A 17,155-nucleotide genomic window follows, 5' to 3' on the forward strand; every position below is an offset into this window, starting at 1 on the left:
TTTCATTAGCCATTCTGTCTCTACCTGAGTCTTTTTCTCATTTTGCAATAAAACCAAATATCACAGTGGGGACCAGGATTAAGACAAAGATCTGAGGCATGTAAAGATAAATACCATGGGGAATTGTTCCATTGAGTGTCTGTTTGGGGTTATTATTCTTTGGCTTCAGCCAGGCAGCAATATTACTTGGTGTTCCTGGGCATACATGGCATATGTCCAGCTTCTCTAATGCCAGTGACAAACTTAGGTGTCAGACCTGGTGCTGTTTAAACTGAATGAAACAGAAGGTCTTTTTGCATAGCTTATGGTGTAGTGGTGGTTAGATAAATACTTGACCATTTCATTTCCCTGTCTTAATTAGGAGAATCATTAGATTTATGGGGCTACATATACTTTAATAGCAAAATGTAGGGAAGACACATATTAAGTGAAACAGGTTCTAGAATCAGATCTGTGTAACAAAACAGATGCTGTGACAAGTGGGTTTGGCTTTTGAGTTTAGTCAAATTCGAAGGACATTGACCTAAGTGTGGGGAATGAATAGAAATTCCTATTGTAAAGCCAACATGGTCAAAATAGTAAGCATTTCTACTGTACAGCCTGGAGTCAAGAGTATCTAGAGTAGTGCAGTTCTACAGTTATAAAGTCTGTGCCATTCAACAAGTCATGTACTTAATGGGATTACTCATAGGAGAGCCCACGTGAAGAGCCATTTCACCCACTTGGCATTGTTCCATAGTGATTTTACAAGGTCTTCAGTCCCGTTTAATTGTCAGGAATGTGTTAAACAATTACTAGATTTTACCAGCTCTTAGACTAAACATGCAATGAAAACAAAAATTAAGACTTTAGGTTATAGGGTTTTGGTTATTTTGTTTATTAATGAAATCAGGAGTTTGGATTGTGTTCTTCATGTTTTTAAAGAAACTTAATAAAAGGTTTCTATGTCCTTCTGATCTGGAAATGAATGCCATCTTACCATTGATCAAAATCTGTGCATACAAGACATTTTAACTAATTCCTTTCTTATCAAATGTTTTTTCTAAGTACCCACCTGTTTGTGGCTTGTACAAAGTACTACACAAAAGAAATTAAGGAAATTTGTTCCTCCTCAACCCCATATTTCATATTATATGAGAATATTAAAAGAGCACAGCAAGGGAGTGAGCACATACTTGCAAAGGATATGAAAAGACTATAGTAAAAGAGGCTAATAAATATATTTATGCCTTAAGAGAGCCATATGGATGGGTTTTGTTACTGTCTAGCTGACAGACTGCACAAATGACTCCTTTTCCTTACTCTGTACAAGTCCAATAAGCAGAAATAAGTTCCAGGATCCATTCTGAAATTGTGAAAAGGGTAAATACCTTATAACACGGAGAAACTCAAGGTTCCTGTGACTTTGTGACTAAGGTAAGTCCCTGTGGCCCAGTGTATTTCAAATCTTGCTTCATTTGTGAATATGTATCATTCTAAATAGGTGTAGCCCACTCTTTGGAGGTGAAATCTTCTCCTTTCATATCCTCTTTCCTCCCTGAGGTTTTTCTCTGCATTTTCTGTTTCCCCAGGGCTACTTCGAGAACTGAATGAATCAGTTGTTATGAAAGAAAAGTGGGCCGATAAATACAAAAAGTACTGAACTGGCCTTTTCAGTTTAGGTACAGTCCCTGGAAACCAGCATAAATAGCACCTCATATTAAGAGCCTTCCTGAGCTGCATGTGTGGATTGCCATCATGCATTATATCAGCTGCACATTTAGCATGGAAGTCCACTTTGCTTTCACTGCAGTTTTTTTTTTTTTTTTTTTTTGCAGAGTAATAGACCACAAAAAGAGCTGAGGATAAGAAGTTGATTTCTAATTTCACCCTGAATCTGAAAAGGGTTCTGAATCTTTTTAGCAAATGAAGGCTATCAATCAATTAGCCAGATAACATGCTCTGAAAAGCAGTTGTTAGTTTTCACCATAGAGTGGAAATATAAGAAAAAATTAAGCAAATTTTTTTATCTACACGTTACCATAGAGTACTAGAGTATGATCTTTTTAAATTTTTATAATGTCATCCATTTTTGCTGGGAAAATAAGATGAGTTTGCTCTTATGTATTAGCATAAATAGTAAACACACTATAATCTTTAAAAGAGAGCTGTTTTAGACTGCAATTCAGAATGGGTCTTGAAACTATTTCTCCTTATTGAACTGGTGCAGAATGTGACTAAGGAGTCATTTTGGACAGTTTGTCAGCAACAAATCATATAGTAAGACTGCACATGAAGTCAATAGAATTCCCTATATGTATGCTGGATTATTCTTTCAATGGCTACAAATTCTTGATTCTTAGGCCATATGCTAATAAAAGTCACATTTTCCAAGGTTTTTTAACTTTGATAATGCATTCATCAGATCATTCTAGAGAATCTCTAGCCAGGCTCATGTTGGATGGTCAATCAAGGCAGGCGCTCTTCCATTCCAAAGTATAATGTAGGAAGTTTCTTTTCCTTTATACCAAGACAGGGGGAAAGACGTTATCCTTCTCCATCTTTTTATGCATTAAGCATGTAGTGAATCCCTGCATGCTTAATGAGCTATTACATGTGGATATTTCATCACAGTTTCAGTGTTCATTCCTTGAGAAAGAGAGAAGTAAAGCAAAGGGATTGCTGATTCTGAATATCACAGTTGCCACCAACACAGCTCTCCTTTCCCCTTTATGTCTTTGGTATGCCTGTCTGGACCTCTCACTTCCCCTTTCTTCATCCATCCATTTAATAGGTAGATGAATGTGTGAATGTACTTCACAAACTTCTGGGTGTATGAGGAGCATCCTTCCAAACCTTCCCAGAAATTTTAGTTCTGTGGGGAATGGGGTGGCACCCCAGAATCTTCATTCAGTGAGTTCCATGAGTCTGAGTGGAAGTGGTCTAAGCACCACACTTGAATAAACACTGTTTGAAATACTGAGGGATAAAGAAAAAATCTTGTTCCTTAAAAAGCTCAAAGTCTAGTGGGTATAGATGGAAAGAAGCTATGTAATGTAGTGTGGCAAATACTGTAATAGAGCTGTGTGGGTGATGGAGAGGGTAGGAACTCAACCCTGACTGGCTTGTTAGGAAAGCGGCCATCATAGAGATTTGAGGTGGATCTTGAAGGAAGACTAGAGATTTGCCAGGTACAGAAGGGACAGAGAAGAATCCATACCAGGAACACAAAAGACCATAATATGCTGTGAGAGGAATAAATTCCCTAGGTCTCACTCCGTCAATAAATGAATTTCAGCATATGCCTCTCAAATCAGAAAGTCTATTAATTATACATGTGAGTTAATATTAATTAATATTAATCTACATACTGAAGATTAGGAACATCTACTCTTTAGAGTTTAATTTTTTATTTATGTCCCCACTTTGAAAGCCACTGACTAGAGCAGAGTGTTACTGAGGTAGTGGCGGCATGTGCAACTACAGGTGCCTGGTAGGCACATTCTCTCCATCCCCTTTTCACCTGGGAAGCAAGGAACTCAAGCCTGCCAGGAGGCCAGAAGCAGTAGAGGACAAGCCTAGCTCCCTTGGGTTGGATGTGCATCAGGATTTCTGACCCTTCTTGTAGAACATCATTCTACAATGCTGTTCCCATTACTCATGTTCAACAACCAGTGGCTTCAGCACAGATTACCTACTCCTGATTTGAGAGGCATATGCTGAAATTCATTTAATGATGGAGTGAGACCTAGGGAATTTATTCCTCTCACAGCATATTATGGTCTTTTGTGCTCCTGGTATGGATTCTTCTCTGTCCCTTCTGTACCCCCCACCATGAAATGAAAATGTAAAGAAGAATGTTCTCTCAGTTCTCTAAATGGCACCCTTGCGTTATAAGACAATTAGCATCCACAGAGAGAGTAGTTTGCTTTCCTTTCTCATAGGTGTAACCTTAAGGGTATGTGGAGGGGGGGAGACTAAATTCTATCAGTTTTATTGAAAATGAAATACAGCTAAGTTACTTCCTCTGACTAGTGATCTCTGTAGAAAGAGACCAAACTAAGAAGTAATTAACAAAGATAAGTTTTACTATTAAACAGTCATATGTAAAATCATATATGGACGTATATAAGGAATATAGTCTTTTTTCCAGCTGCACATTTGGTGTCGTGTGATTTGTAGATTTATAGGATTTGCCAAGTCTTTGTCATTATAAAAATTCCAAAAAGAAAAACGAGTCCCTGTGGGTTTTATTTAAATTAACTATGTCCTTTTTGAGGAACTCAGAATTTTAGAAGTGTTGGGAGTTAGTCTTTATGTTAAATCTGCATGTGCCTCATTTGTAAAATGCACCTCAGACAGTACAATGAAACATTCACTAACTGGTTTCAAATCATTGTACGATTCCAACATAAAATATGCAGACTAAGAGATATTAGCACATTGTATTTGTGTAGAAATGAAACAGGCTCCGCCTGATTGGTAAGTTGACTGCAGTTTTTGAGAGTTAGGAGATATTTTGAATGTTGTTGTATGTTGAACATGGTTCATGCTTGGAAACACTGTTACTTTATTTCCATGACAGTCACGATTAGTGGGCAACTTTACAAAGTGTTGTGTCCCAACTCTAGTTTATACACTGTAGACGTATGTTGGTTTTTGTGTCTTTACTAAATAACACTGTGAAATTTGAGAAAGATCAATTTGTCACAATTGCTCCATTCAGAAAAAAAGGACTTCCATTATGTTTTTCCAGTGATGAACAGAATTCAGGTTGCTGTAAAGCCATAAATGCAAAAATGTGCAGAATGGAAGGTGGCAGATCTAGGAGTCCTAGCAATGTAGTAAAAAATAAATAAACATAGCCAGCTACTTAATAATGAGGTCAGGGTTAAGTTAGTGACAGTGGAAGTGAAGAGTCAGAGAGATATTTCTCTACTAGACTTCAGAGGACAGAATGATGTAGAAAGTGAAGGAAAAAGGAGTGGTGACACCAGTAACCAGCATACAAGGTGTAGGAGAGAGGACAGGATAGAGAGTTTCCTTTCAATGGAGAAAAGAAGAACCAGAAAATGAAGACATGCAAGAGTATGGGTGCTATTTTACAGTTAGAATTGTTGGTCCTGTGATCCTGGGAATAGAGGTCTTACTGCATTTGTGGCCTTCAAAACATGAAAGAGGTTTTTTGTTTTTGTTTTTGTTTTTGTTTTTGCAGTACTGGGGCTTGAACTCAGGGGCTACACCTTGAGCCACTCCATCAGCCCGTTTTGTGTTAGGTATTTTCAAGATAGGGTCTCAGGAACTATTTTCCAGGGCTGATTTCAAACTGTGATCCTCTGCCTCCTGAGTAGCTAGGATTACAGGATTGAGCCACCGGCGCCCAGCCATGAAAGAGGTTTTGTTGGCAGCGGCGGTAGTTGAGGAACAAGTGAGCTGAAATCCCCTCACTAATTTTCCCCTGGGCCCAAGAAGGACTGGAATACTTGGGGAACTCGATTGGAAACAGAACCAATGGAAATAGTACATTAGGCCTGCGATATATAGAGGGCATTTTCCCACTCTCCACTTGGTAGGCACAATCCCTTCACACAAGGGAAGACACACAGATACCTAAGCTCTTGGGCAACAGAGGCCCCTTTTCCTTTAGCACTAGCTAGTGTAGGGCACACGGAGACCCCCAGCTCCAGGCCCATCTAGTGGCCTCTGGGCCCTGCTAAGCTACCAGGAGCCCAGATGGCATCACAATTCTTACTTCCATGCAATAGTAAAGAGCAGAGTGGGGAAATGTTCTTACTAAAGAAATGACAGCCTAAGGCTGAAATGTTCCCTTAACATTCATTAGAATCCTTTGTCCCCAGCAACTTCACCTTCTCTTTCTCCATTACGCGCAGGGCTGGCATACAGGTTCTTCTAAGCCTACCAGGCCCTGTGCTAGCCTCTGTCTCCTTGGTGACTCCAGCCTGCTCTTTCTGTTTGGCAAGTGATGAGTTAAGAACTCCCCTAGAAGCACTTAATCCACAAGAAATTCCTGAAGCAAACTTGGGTAGGGTCAGATGGTCCCTGGCAATTTCTCTCACTGCAGTGAGAAAAATTTTTGCAGTGAGGCAAAAGCACCAGGCATAATTTTATATGGCATAAATTTAACTCTAGCCATTGTCACAGACTGATTTAAATTCCCTTTGAAATTCTGCTTTCATTCCTCAGTGTCCACCAGCAGATTATCATCAGAAGGTCCTGTGGCTGCCTGTCTACCATAGCATCTTTATTTTTTGAAGAACACTAAGTCTGACATGATTTATCTAATCTCCCCAAAGAGGCAGTTCTGTCACTCCATGTCTCTGTCCTCTAATTTAAAGACAAGTACTAAAGAGCTTTTCTGATTATTTTACTATTATTATTATTATTATTATTATTATTAGTTCCCTATAGAAAGGAATCAAGACAGTGGGAACATTTCTATAAAATGACACTTTATCTTTGCGATTAACTGTATAATAAACCATAAACTCTTTGCCATGGTAATCTCCTCCTTACACTTATTGCTTTGATAATAAAAGCTTTTTTATGGGAACAAAATAAAATTTTACTATCCTAGCAGTTTAGATAAAAGAAAATGTGGTTTTGGAAGGATAAAGGGCATGTCTGAAACTCATGAGATTAACATCGGTTTTATCTGCACTCTGTTTATGTAGAACATGCTTGGTGTGTCTTAAGTCGAAGCCAATTAAAAAGATCTACATTTCTGTCAAGTACAGAGGATCCTTATTGAAAAGCGAATGCAGTCAATACTTAGAACTTCAAATTAGTGGGAAGAGCACACATTTCAACAACTGAACCACCCCAATTTGTAAGCAGAATCACCAACTACCTATTTTGATTGTGAGCCAAACCATGTGTGTTTGGTGACTATCGTTATACTTCAAGCTTATGTCCTAACTGATTAGACTGCGTCCATAACCAAAGTCACATAGATTTTTGCATAAACATAATTTATATGCAAGCACTACAGTATGCCAGTTAAGAAGTTTCATCATTGTTATGCCATAGAAAAGAGTATGTTGTCTTCCCTTAAATTCAGCACTATCAAGCAATTTTTATTGAACAATTTGTAATAGTCTAAGATCATAAAGTTGAACAGCAGGTTTTAAAAACTCAGCTTTCCGGAGCAAGACGGTGATTAAGCAAAGACTTGAAGGAAGAGTTGATTAGATGAACAGAGGAGATAAGGAGGAGGGTTATCTTCAACACGAAAGAAGGACATGTGCCAAGGCCAAGGCCCTGTGGCAAGGAGAGAACAGGACTTGTACCACCTGGAATGCCATGAAGCTTAAATGAGATCATTTCAATAGGGCACTGGCACTCTACCTACTGTGAATGTGCCTAGCTGCAGTCAGCACTCAATGCTATTTATGAGCTCTCATTTTGAAACAACTGCAGACTGATCTCTATCTACACAGTAATACCTCGAAAGCAACCATGACCTTTCTGCTTCCCCAGTAAGACTATGATCCGTGACACAGTCTGTGACTCATCAACTCTGATGTCATTCCTCTCAGAGGACCTCCTCCTCCCTCCACATCTGATAACTCCATACCAGGGTTCTTCCAAATACCCTTGGATCCTTATCCAGCCTGCAGAGCTGTTGTTCATCAAGCACTTCAGTATGTGTCTCTGCCCAGTACCTCTAACTTTGAAGATTCAGTAGGGCTTGCAAGTAGCACTGGTGAACTCACAGAACTGGATGTGATATCCAAGCCCTGTGGGTATTTGGAAGGATTTAAACACGGTCTTTCCCCTTGACCCTTCTCTTAGTCTGGGGCTCAGCTTGTTGTGATGCTGGGTCCTCACTGTCTGACAGCTGCCAAAGGACAGGCTGGCCTGCACTACTTCATCTGCCACCTCCACTTTCCTTCCACAAGTCTACTGCCTTGAAAGCAAAATCTAAGAACCTCAAGTCCAAGGTGGTGAGAGTCTCCTGGGACGGTAGGGTTTATCTGCCTCGGGCTGGCCTGTGAGCTTGGTATGTTTCAGTCCATCAGTTCAGAGGAGGGTCCTGACTCAGCAGAGATCCTTGGCTTGACTTTGTGCACTTGAGTTTTGAAACCAGTCATACATAGTTAGCGGTGCTTGAATTACTAAGATGGCTGAGAATGTTCTTCCTTTGTTGAGATCCCCAAAGGAATGGAAGCATGGTTTAATGCCAGCTTCAGGCTTTTTCACATCCCCAGTGTCTGCATTAAGCAGATTAACAATTTATTGTATAAATCTTCATTCCCCTGTTGCTAGCCCAGAAGGTCTGCACTAACCACTATTAGACTATCTGGCTTTGTTTAATATGTGCTCCACCTGGGGACATGTCTTATGACCCCAAAGTCCATCTTGTAAAATCTCTGGGCACAGAATTAAGTTAACAAATTAATTTTTAAAAAACTCATCATGGTCTTGTAGTTGGTAAATTAGCAAAGTCCTCTTCCCACACCTTCTCTCTGCCCAACACACAATCTGAAGTATTCCCAGCCATCAGGGTCTAAACCTTGTTTGAGGTCTTAGGTGATAGGAAGAAAGTGACTGTGTGGAGCCCATGGGGCATTCCCACTGCAGTCTGCTCCTCTCCCATCCACTGGACATATGAACACAGGCCAGTGTTGTGTCGCATGAATGTATTTCCCTTAGTTGTGTGATGCCCATGTCTCAAAACCTGGAAACTCTATTTAGAAGCCTTCTAATTCTAATTGTTTCTTGTCATCACCATTTTTTAACTTCACTAGGTGTATTTCACTGTTTCTCTAGTGAGTCCTGTGGATCGTCACATTTTTTTGGTGGGGGGAGGGAGCAGGACTGGGGTATGAACTCAGGGCCTCGTGCTTACTAGTCAGGTGCTCAACCATTTGAGCCACCCCACCAGCTGGTCCTCACATTCTTCCCAGCTTTTGCAAAAAAAAAATTTAGGATCCACAAGGATAAAAGGACAATTTCCTTTCTTCCTTGTTTTTTTACCCATAGTTCTACTTGTGGCCTCCAAACCTTTGGCTGCCACATGGCAATAAATAAAAGAATGTTTTACCCTTATCCCATTTCTAGCCTCCTCTGTGGCTATTCCTATATATATCCTTAACCTTGTCGCATTCCACTGGTGGAAAAAATACAGCACAAGTTACCTTCAAATTGTATATAACCTGTAGCTCCAACATTAAGCCAGTTGGGGTCCCCTGGCCTTTATGTCCAAGTGAGTTGTCCTGGACTCCTATTCTGTGTTCTGAGGAAATCCAGAGCCCTCTGCAAGAGTTATGCCAGTTCAGCAGGTGAGGGTAGATTTCACATTCTCACACTCACTCTGCCTTCAAGCTCTGCCTCTTCCCATCTGCCCAGCCTTATATTGTGAAACCCAACCACATCCTCAGTTTATGTGTACGTGCACCCATGCACATTCAAACCATCTATACCAAGCATAGTGAAGATAAGGGCAAGGTAAAGTTCCCTCACCATGGCAGAGAAAACATTCTGGCTCCTGGAGGTTCTGTAGCCCACCCCACCACTGGGGATTCCTCCCAGTTTCCAGCCTTCTTGCTGAATCTTCTCTCATCTCTTTCTGTAGAGGATAAAAATTCAAAACATGTTTTCAGGCATAGTAGCTTAATATTTTTGCAGTTTGGGCTTCTGGCTTCACATCTCTTAAGTTCTCACCTAGTCTCCCTAACAGCTTGTCCACTAGCCTTTGTTTTCCTAAACTAAAAGGGAAATTTCCTCTCTGAGAAGGTTTAAAAAAAAAAAAAACCACAAACAGAACTAAAGCTCTATTATGGCTACATTTGTGAACTTGACAGCGAAGCTTCTAATCACAGGAACACAAAGCCTGTTGACTCAGCCCAACACTTCATACAATTGCCAAATACATGCTGATTTGTATATGAATGGACTTGGAAAAGAATTACAAGAAACTTGTAACATGGAAGACCTCCAAGGAAGGGAACTAAATTGGAACAAGGGTGATATATAGTCTTCCTTCTCACAATACACTTTCAGTGTCATGCACTTCCTGTGTTTAAAACACATAGACATCATACCTCATAATGTCAATAAATCAGGTACAGGTATCCTGATATATTGGTTACACAAAAGTGATCCTATCCAGCATCATGGGGGATAGCTGATGCTATCTGTGGTTGATAGACTAGGCTCAGAGCCCAGTTGTGGAGAATTTGCCACTCACTGCACACATCAGCTTTTTCACTAGGATTTCCTGGATGGAAATCATCACTCTCTAAGTGTTTAGGTTACATTATATCATTGAAGTGCCTCAAACTGCTATAGATATACCCCAGAAACCACTTCTTTGACAAATATTGAAAAATTCTTAAGTAGAAATATATTTTCAATACACCTTAAATTTGAAAAGTACGGCTGATCTGAATTATGACAGGATGGTAACTGAAGCACATTGAATATGAGTTCATTAAACTATACAAACAAGCAAAAAATCTCATTGATCACTTTGGAGGATACTGAGGAACCGACTATCTTTTTAAAAACTGATAAATAAAAGGAGGAATTAAACATTTATCCTGCCATACAAACTATACTTCATGAAAACCAGATATTTGGTAAAGGAAAGTTTCTCTTCATGGAATAATTCCAATAAATAAATGAAGAAGGAATAATAGAACATGGACTACAACTTAGCAAACCCCATTAATCTAGGCAGTGATCATCAATGACTGCCAATATCATTAAAAAGAGAGATGCCCTTTATATTTATAATAAATAAACTATTATAAGTAATTAGATGTAGAACCTTGAAGAGACTCAAATTTGATTTTTTTCAGCAGGAATACTTTATGTTGTATAATTCCATCAGCACAGATATAAAGACACAAAACATTTATAAAGTATTTTGTCTGAAAAAAATCAAACCTGAATCTCATCAAATGTCTATATCTAATAACAAATTTATAGGAAATACAAAAAGAATGGGTTGAGCAATATCATGGAGATGTAATTAGCAACATTCAGATTGGACAGCTCTCAGGACAAATAACCTGGTTCTTCAAATAAATTGCAAAGGGGATGAAAAAAACAGACAAAGAGTGAACTGATAGGTTAAAACACATTTAAGAGACAGTCATCCAGTTGTGATGAACAGGCCTTATTTAGATTCTAGTTTAAGCAAACTTAAAAAGATTTATAGGATAATTGGAGAAATTTGAATACCATATAGATATTAGACAATGTTAAATTATTGTTAATGTTTTAGGTGATACAGTAAGAAGATGGTTATGGTCCCCAAAAGTCCCTAAGTTTTAGAGACACATATTGAAGTATTTGTGGTCCAAATGAAAATAAGAAGAACATCTGACATCTATGCTTGTAGACATAGAAATCAGAAAAGGGATCTAGAAGGAATGAGTTGTTGGTTTGGGTTAAGGGAACAAGGAGATAAGGGACTGGTCTAAGAGAGAAACAAACTTGGAATGATAATAACTTTATTCAGATACCTTCTCGAAGACTAACAAAGAAATAAATGAACTATAATGGGAAGTTCATTAGAACCTGGACTTGCTTATTTGGAAGAATGAGAAAGGTATAGACTCATATTGTAGAGTATGCAAATGGATTGATCTGGATCATATTTGTCAAACAATAGTCCCAAGACTGTCTGCAAGAAAATTGGGCCCACTTCACTTCCTCACAGGCAGAATTTTGGAGAGTGGCGCACACAGACATTTTTTTGGGAACTGCAGTCCTTGATGACCTAAGTGCCAGCTTTTGAAATACTTACTCTATTATTTTGGAACTTTGGAATGCATAGCAGAAAACTACACCCAGATTTAAATCCAAAGCAGCATAATTCTGAAAGCCTGACTTTCATTTTAGATGTGTTGACAATGACTTAATCAGCAGATGTCACTATGTAATCCTTGGGAACATCCTTTCCATGTCGCCTCAATTTTGGAGAAACAGAGTGCTACTGGCATTATAGCATAGAAATATTTAGGGTAATTTTGTATTTTGTTTAATGAAAATAATTTTTCTTTTACTTCCAGTGCTTATTAAAAGCTTATATTTGACTAACCATTTTTTTTGCTTTTGTTTTTGTTTTTCCCTAGCATCATTGATAAAGAAGTTTCATTAATGGCAGAAATGGACAAAGTTAAAGAAGAAGCCAGTAAGTAGATATATGACTATTTGGTAAGATGTCTCTCAGCCAGAAGCAATCCATAGGTCACATTGACAATGACATTGGTTCTGAGAAGGGTCCTAAAATTGATACTGAAATCTTGGCTCACTTGCTTCATAATCTTAAGACAAGTCACCTATCCCCTGGAAATCTGTTACATCCTCTGGCAAAAGGACAGACCTGCAACAATCTCTGTAGCATTGAGTGTATGGCAGTGTACTGACTGAGCAAATAAGAGGCATCAGGTAAGTTCTTTAAAGTTGAAATGGACTTTTCTGCATATAAAGAACTTTGATTTATTAGATTCAAAATGACAATGAAGTTAGTATGAATAACTTAACAATTTATAACAATAATTTTACTACATTATTTATACAATTCTTTTCCGTTATGGCTTTTTAGGTTCAATTAACTCAAGTTTATCAAATTAAATCCCCCTTAAAATTAGCCCCATTTGCAAGGTCTTGCTAGGCTGTGTTCAAACTTGGAATATTCCTTCCTTGGCCTCCCAAATGGTGGGATTACAGACATACACACCCAGCTTTCAGAAATCCCCTTTTATAAGTATATACGTATGTGTATGCGTTCCTTCTGTTCCTTAGAGAACCCTGACTAATTCAACAGTCCTTCTTGGACTTCCAGCCTCATTTCTGTTGCTGAGGTAGGGATGTGGGAGCTGGGTTAAATCAAAAGTGACAAATAAGTTCTGTATCACGTGTCATTTCCAATGCATGTTAGAACTTTGAGGCTTGTCTAGCTTGGGAGAGAGTCAGGATCTGTCCCACTGTCTGTCATGGTCTCAAGGAGAAAGCCTAGAGGGTGATCGTGGATATGAGGTATTTGCTAAGTCAGGATAGATGGCACCTCTCATTTCTGGTGAATCTGAGCTCACGCTGCACTGGGGATACAGTCCCTACTTGAGAACCATAGTCCTGCATAGGCATGTGACTTCTGTGTATGACACAGAAATACCTATTCTCTTGTTACCATTGTTTGGTTTGTATACAATATATGTTTGTGCTAATATATTCTCATAATAACAAGGCAATTTACAGGAAGAATGTTCCTTTTTCAAATACATATTTGTGGGCTGGCAGAGTGGCCCAAGTGGTAGACCACCTGCCTAGCAAGTGTGAGGCCCTGAGCCCAAACCCCAGCACCACCAAAACAAAACAAAAAAAACCCTACAAATACCAGTTCTTTTTGTTTCTTTATTTTTGGTGGAACTGGGGTTTGAACTCAGGGCCTCATCATTGTTAGGCAGTGCTATACCCCTGTTCTGTTTTTAAATCCTTAGTCGCAAAGCCTTCTCCACAAGTCACAGCAGGACAGGGTTATGGAGATGGCAGTTCCTAGGGTTTGCGGTCCTTTCCATCTCTAGGCATTCTGTTCCAGGGCTGCTGTGGCTGAGCCAAAGCTGGAGGCACATTCAGGATGTGCTGTCCGTGGGAAGGGGAGACCCACTTCTCTTCCTTCTCCTCCTTAGGCCCCAGTTCCCCTTCCCAGAAGGCACAGGGTTCCTACTTCCTGATCATTACCTTCACAGCTCCTGGGTGACCTACATGCCCATCCTCAGATCTCTGAGGGAGCCAGCCAGTGCTCACCTCTTTCGTCTAGTAAAGTATTAGCTCGGTCAGTGTTGGTCATGTGTATTCTTCCAATGTAAACCTATGGCAGCATGCAGATGTTGGGGTTTGTCACTGTCTGTACTCAGGCCTGACAGGCACTTCAGCCAGATTTTCCCTGAGAGTCTGTGGTCCTCATGCTTCTCTCAGAAACATGTTGGCAATCTCACCCAAAACAAGGAAGGCTATTAGTTACAAAATACTCTGTGTTTATGAATTCATGACCAAATTAAACATGAAACTTTAAAAATATTAGTCCCATTTGAAAGCTAATTACTTAAATTCCCTCTCAATATTTTGAATTTTATATATATTTTCATATATTTTTTAATATTTGACTCTTCTCAAGTACTTTATGTGCCTGACAAGGTAATCTCACACACCTAACAAGCAAAATATTCTGAGCTTTTAAGCAACATTAGTAATTTAAATTTAAAGAAGTACTAAATGAATTTTTCTTTTTTCTTTTTTAATGTGGTACTGGGGCTTGAACTCAGGGCCTCATGCTTGCTGTGCAGGTGTTCTATCACTAGAGCCACTTCGCCAGCCCCAAATTTTTCTTAAAACACCTCAATTCTGTTTATGAACTTCAGCAAATATGCCGACACCTGCCAATTTAAAATTGCAAAAGAAAATTGACTCCATGTCTTAAGTTGAAATTGCAAGTTAGATTGCTTAATGTACCAAATTCTCTCTTTAAGTAATGAACACATAATCCCAGTCATTGCAAAACTTTTCCTAAATTTGACATAAACTATTAACATTCTGAGTTTGATTTATTTTCTTTATGCTTATGTTGAAACCTTTCAACAGTGTAAAGTTACTCAATGAGTAGCAAATCAGATTTGCCATCTTACACCTGCTGAGATTCGTGGGTTAGAAATTCAGTGAAGACATGATTATTCAGATTCAGCATCAAGCCACAAGTGGGCAGGCTGAGCCTCTCTTACCAAGATCATTCTGCTGTGAGTGGGACCCCTAAGACCGTATTTTTCAGCTACTATTTCATTTTATAATTGTCTCCTGGACATTCTAAGCAGGCACTGTACCACTTGAGCCATTCCACCAGTCTCCTGAACATTCTGAATTCTTCATCCTTACCTAAATTTTATCTTGTGAATTAGCTAAATGGGGAGTCTGCCCCACAACCAGGTTTCAGCTAAGTCTCTTTTCCTTTGACTTCAGTGTCTTTCTTTGCACAAAAATTGTCAGACTTGTATTTTTCTGCTCTGAACCTTACCTATAGTTTGTCATTTTATGAAAAATAGCTATCATTATTTTTATTACACAATTTTCTAAATAATTTAAAATAAAATTTTAGTTCTATAACACAGCAAGTTTTGTAAAATGAAATGAACGTGATCCAGGGTGAAACTGTAGAATATTTAGGTACTTATGCAGCCCCTCTGGTTGTAAAATTATTTTATTCTTCTGAAATCCATTGATTTCTTCAGTAAAAGTAGACTAGAAACATGACTTGTGGTTTCCTATACCTAGGTGTAGCTTATTTCAGTGTCATGCCTGATTGATAAAAATGCTAACAATCAACACACACAAATGGTTCTCTGGAACCAAATAGAAAGTCACTAGCACATCACTTTCTCAAAGGTTCACCAAAGACCTCAGATTTTACACATTCATTTTTCCTTCTTGGAACAATAATGTTATTTGCCAATACCTGTGGCATTAGGAGCACGGCAGTTTTTAAAACTTCCTCAATCAATAAACTTTCACTATGTGCTTCCTTAGACACTAAGCACTGTTAGAGAGCAGGGCAAACAGCAAACAGATTATCTGTGGAGCCTGCACTCACTGAACCTTCAGTGAGCTGAAACTTCTGGATTGGCTGACAAGGTTCACCTAACTTCAGTAATTGGTGCTTCAGGTCTTGGTTTTAGAACTACCCAAAGCCCTGGGCAAGCCAGTTTGCATGCTCTGGAGATAGACAGAACTGAGTCCAAACAAGCCTCTACTCACTAGCTATGTGACCTTGAATCATTTTGTTCATTTCTCGAATTCTGAGGTTCCGTATCAGAGAAGGGGGAATAAGAATAGTGTCTATTTCAAAGAGTTACTGTAAAGATAAAATGAAAAAATTCACTCATGTGTGCACAATGAGAAAAGCTCTCATTAGTAAATACTTCATATGATAGTAGAAAGGGAGGCCCAGTGGGTTATGCTGCTTGTCTCAGGTGACATAACTGTGTCAACCATATGTCTTCTCCAAAGATAGAAGGAATCATTGAAGTAAGTGCCCCCATTAAGTACAGAACTGTCACTATAGCCACCATTTTAAACTTGCTTATCTACGATCTCAAGTATTTTTCCCATTTCCCATTTTCTATATATTTCCCTAGTTATTAAGTCCTGCATGGAACCTAACACAACACTGAGCAAACTGTTGGTACCTCATACATATTTGTTAAATGAATTATTATAATCAATTTCATGTCTGTAGACAAAGACATCCATTATTAATGAACACTAATCCAATTGTAAAAATAAGGCAGTATGTTCTAGACTTAGAATGAGTATAGTATAATAAATGCCCTCACAAATGTTCTTCTGTTGGTTGCACAGTAACCCTATGGGATATAGACAATTACTGCATTTTACAGATGAAGAAACTAATATGTTGTAAAGCTGGGGCCTCAGACTTCATCTGCCTACACAGGAAACTAGAGGCCTGCACCAGCATGTTACTGGAGGATAAAGTTTACTAAAGATATGAGAAGAAAACATACTTTGTATTAACAGAAACACAAACATATTATGAAGTAAAATGCCAAATTCACAAGAATTTTTTAAGGAGCAAAAGGATTTCAAAGAATCTTTGTACTTGAAGAGCCACTTGTGCTCTGACACCTGGCCCCCAGGATTCTGAGTATACTTGTTGACAAGTATTACTGAAGAAGGCTTAAGATTTTCCATGGTTCAAGTGATATGAGCCAAGCTTCCAATGTGTTCCAAAGCCTAAAGTAATTTATAAATCTTACTGAGAAAATGAATTTCAGCATGCCAGATACTGTTTATAAAAGTGCATAAATAACATTAAGTCCTACATGCAGTGAAAACCTAAGGTTTATGGAACTGTCTCCCTCTGCAGATTTCCGAAAGGATGGTGCTTTGAAAACATACCTACTATTCTATCCTAAATTACAGGATCAATGAATCTTAAGATCTGATATGTTTTTGTTTTTTCTTTCTGTTTCTGTGATTGATGTGATGCATTTGAGGTGAAAATGTTTGCCCCTAAAGAATGTTAGCTTTAGAACTGAACTTTTACGGCATTTTTGTCACAGTGAAAAGCTCTGAAATGATAATGAGACTATACGTAAAAACGCATCCGAACACTTGCTGATGCAAAGTATTCATT

The 17,155-nt window shown here is 38.7% G+C and overlaps 1 protein-coding gene across 7 annotated transcripts in view; it reads left to right on the forward strand.

Moving 5' to 3' along the window:
- Spats2l (spermatogenesis associated serine rich 2 like) overlaps positions 1-17,155 on the forward strand; it is a 160,910-nt gene that overhangs the window by 132,286 nt on the left and 11,469 nt on the right. For all 7 annotated transcript variants that reach the window (XM_074071347.1, XM_074071348.1, XM_074071349.1 and 4 more), the window contains one exon: positions 12,084-12,142. In XM_074071347.1, coding sequence (XP_073927448.1) covers positions 12,084-12,142 — 59 coding nt within the window. The remainder of the gene's footprint in view (positions 1-12,083; positions 12,143-17,155) is intronic.

This window comes from Castor canadensis, chromosome 4 (genome assembly GCF_047511655.1).
Source record: "Castor canadensis chromosome 4, mCasCan1.hap1v2, whole genome shotgun sequence".
NCBI classification, from domain to species: domain Eukaryota; kingdom Metazoa; phylum Chordata; class Mammalia; order Rodentia; family Castoridae; genus Castor; species Castor canadensis.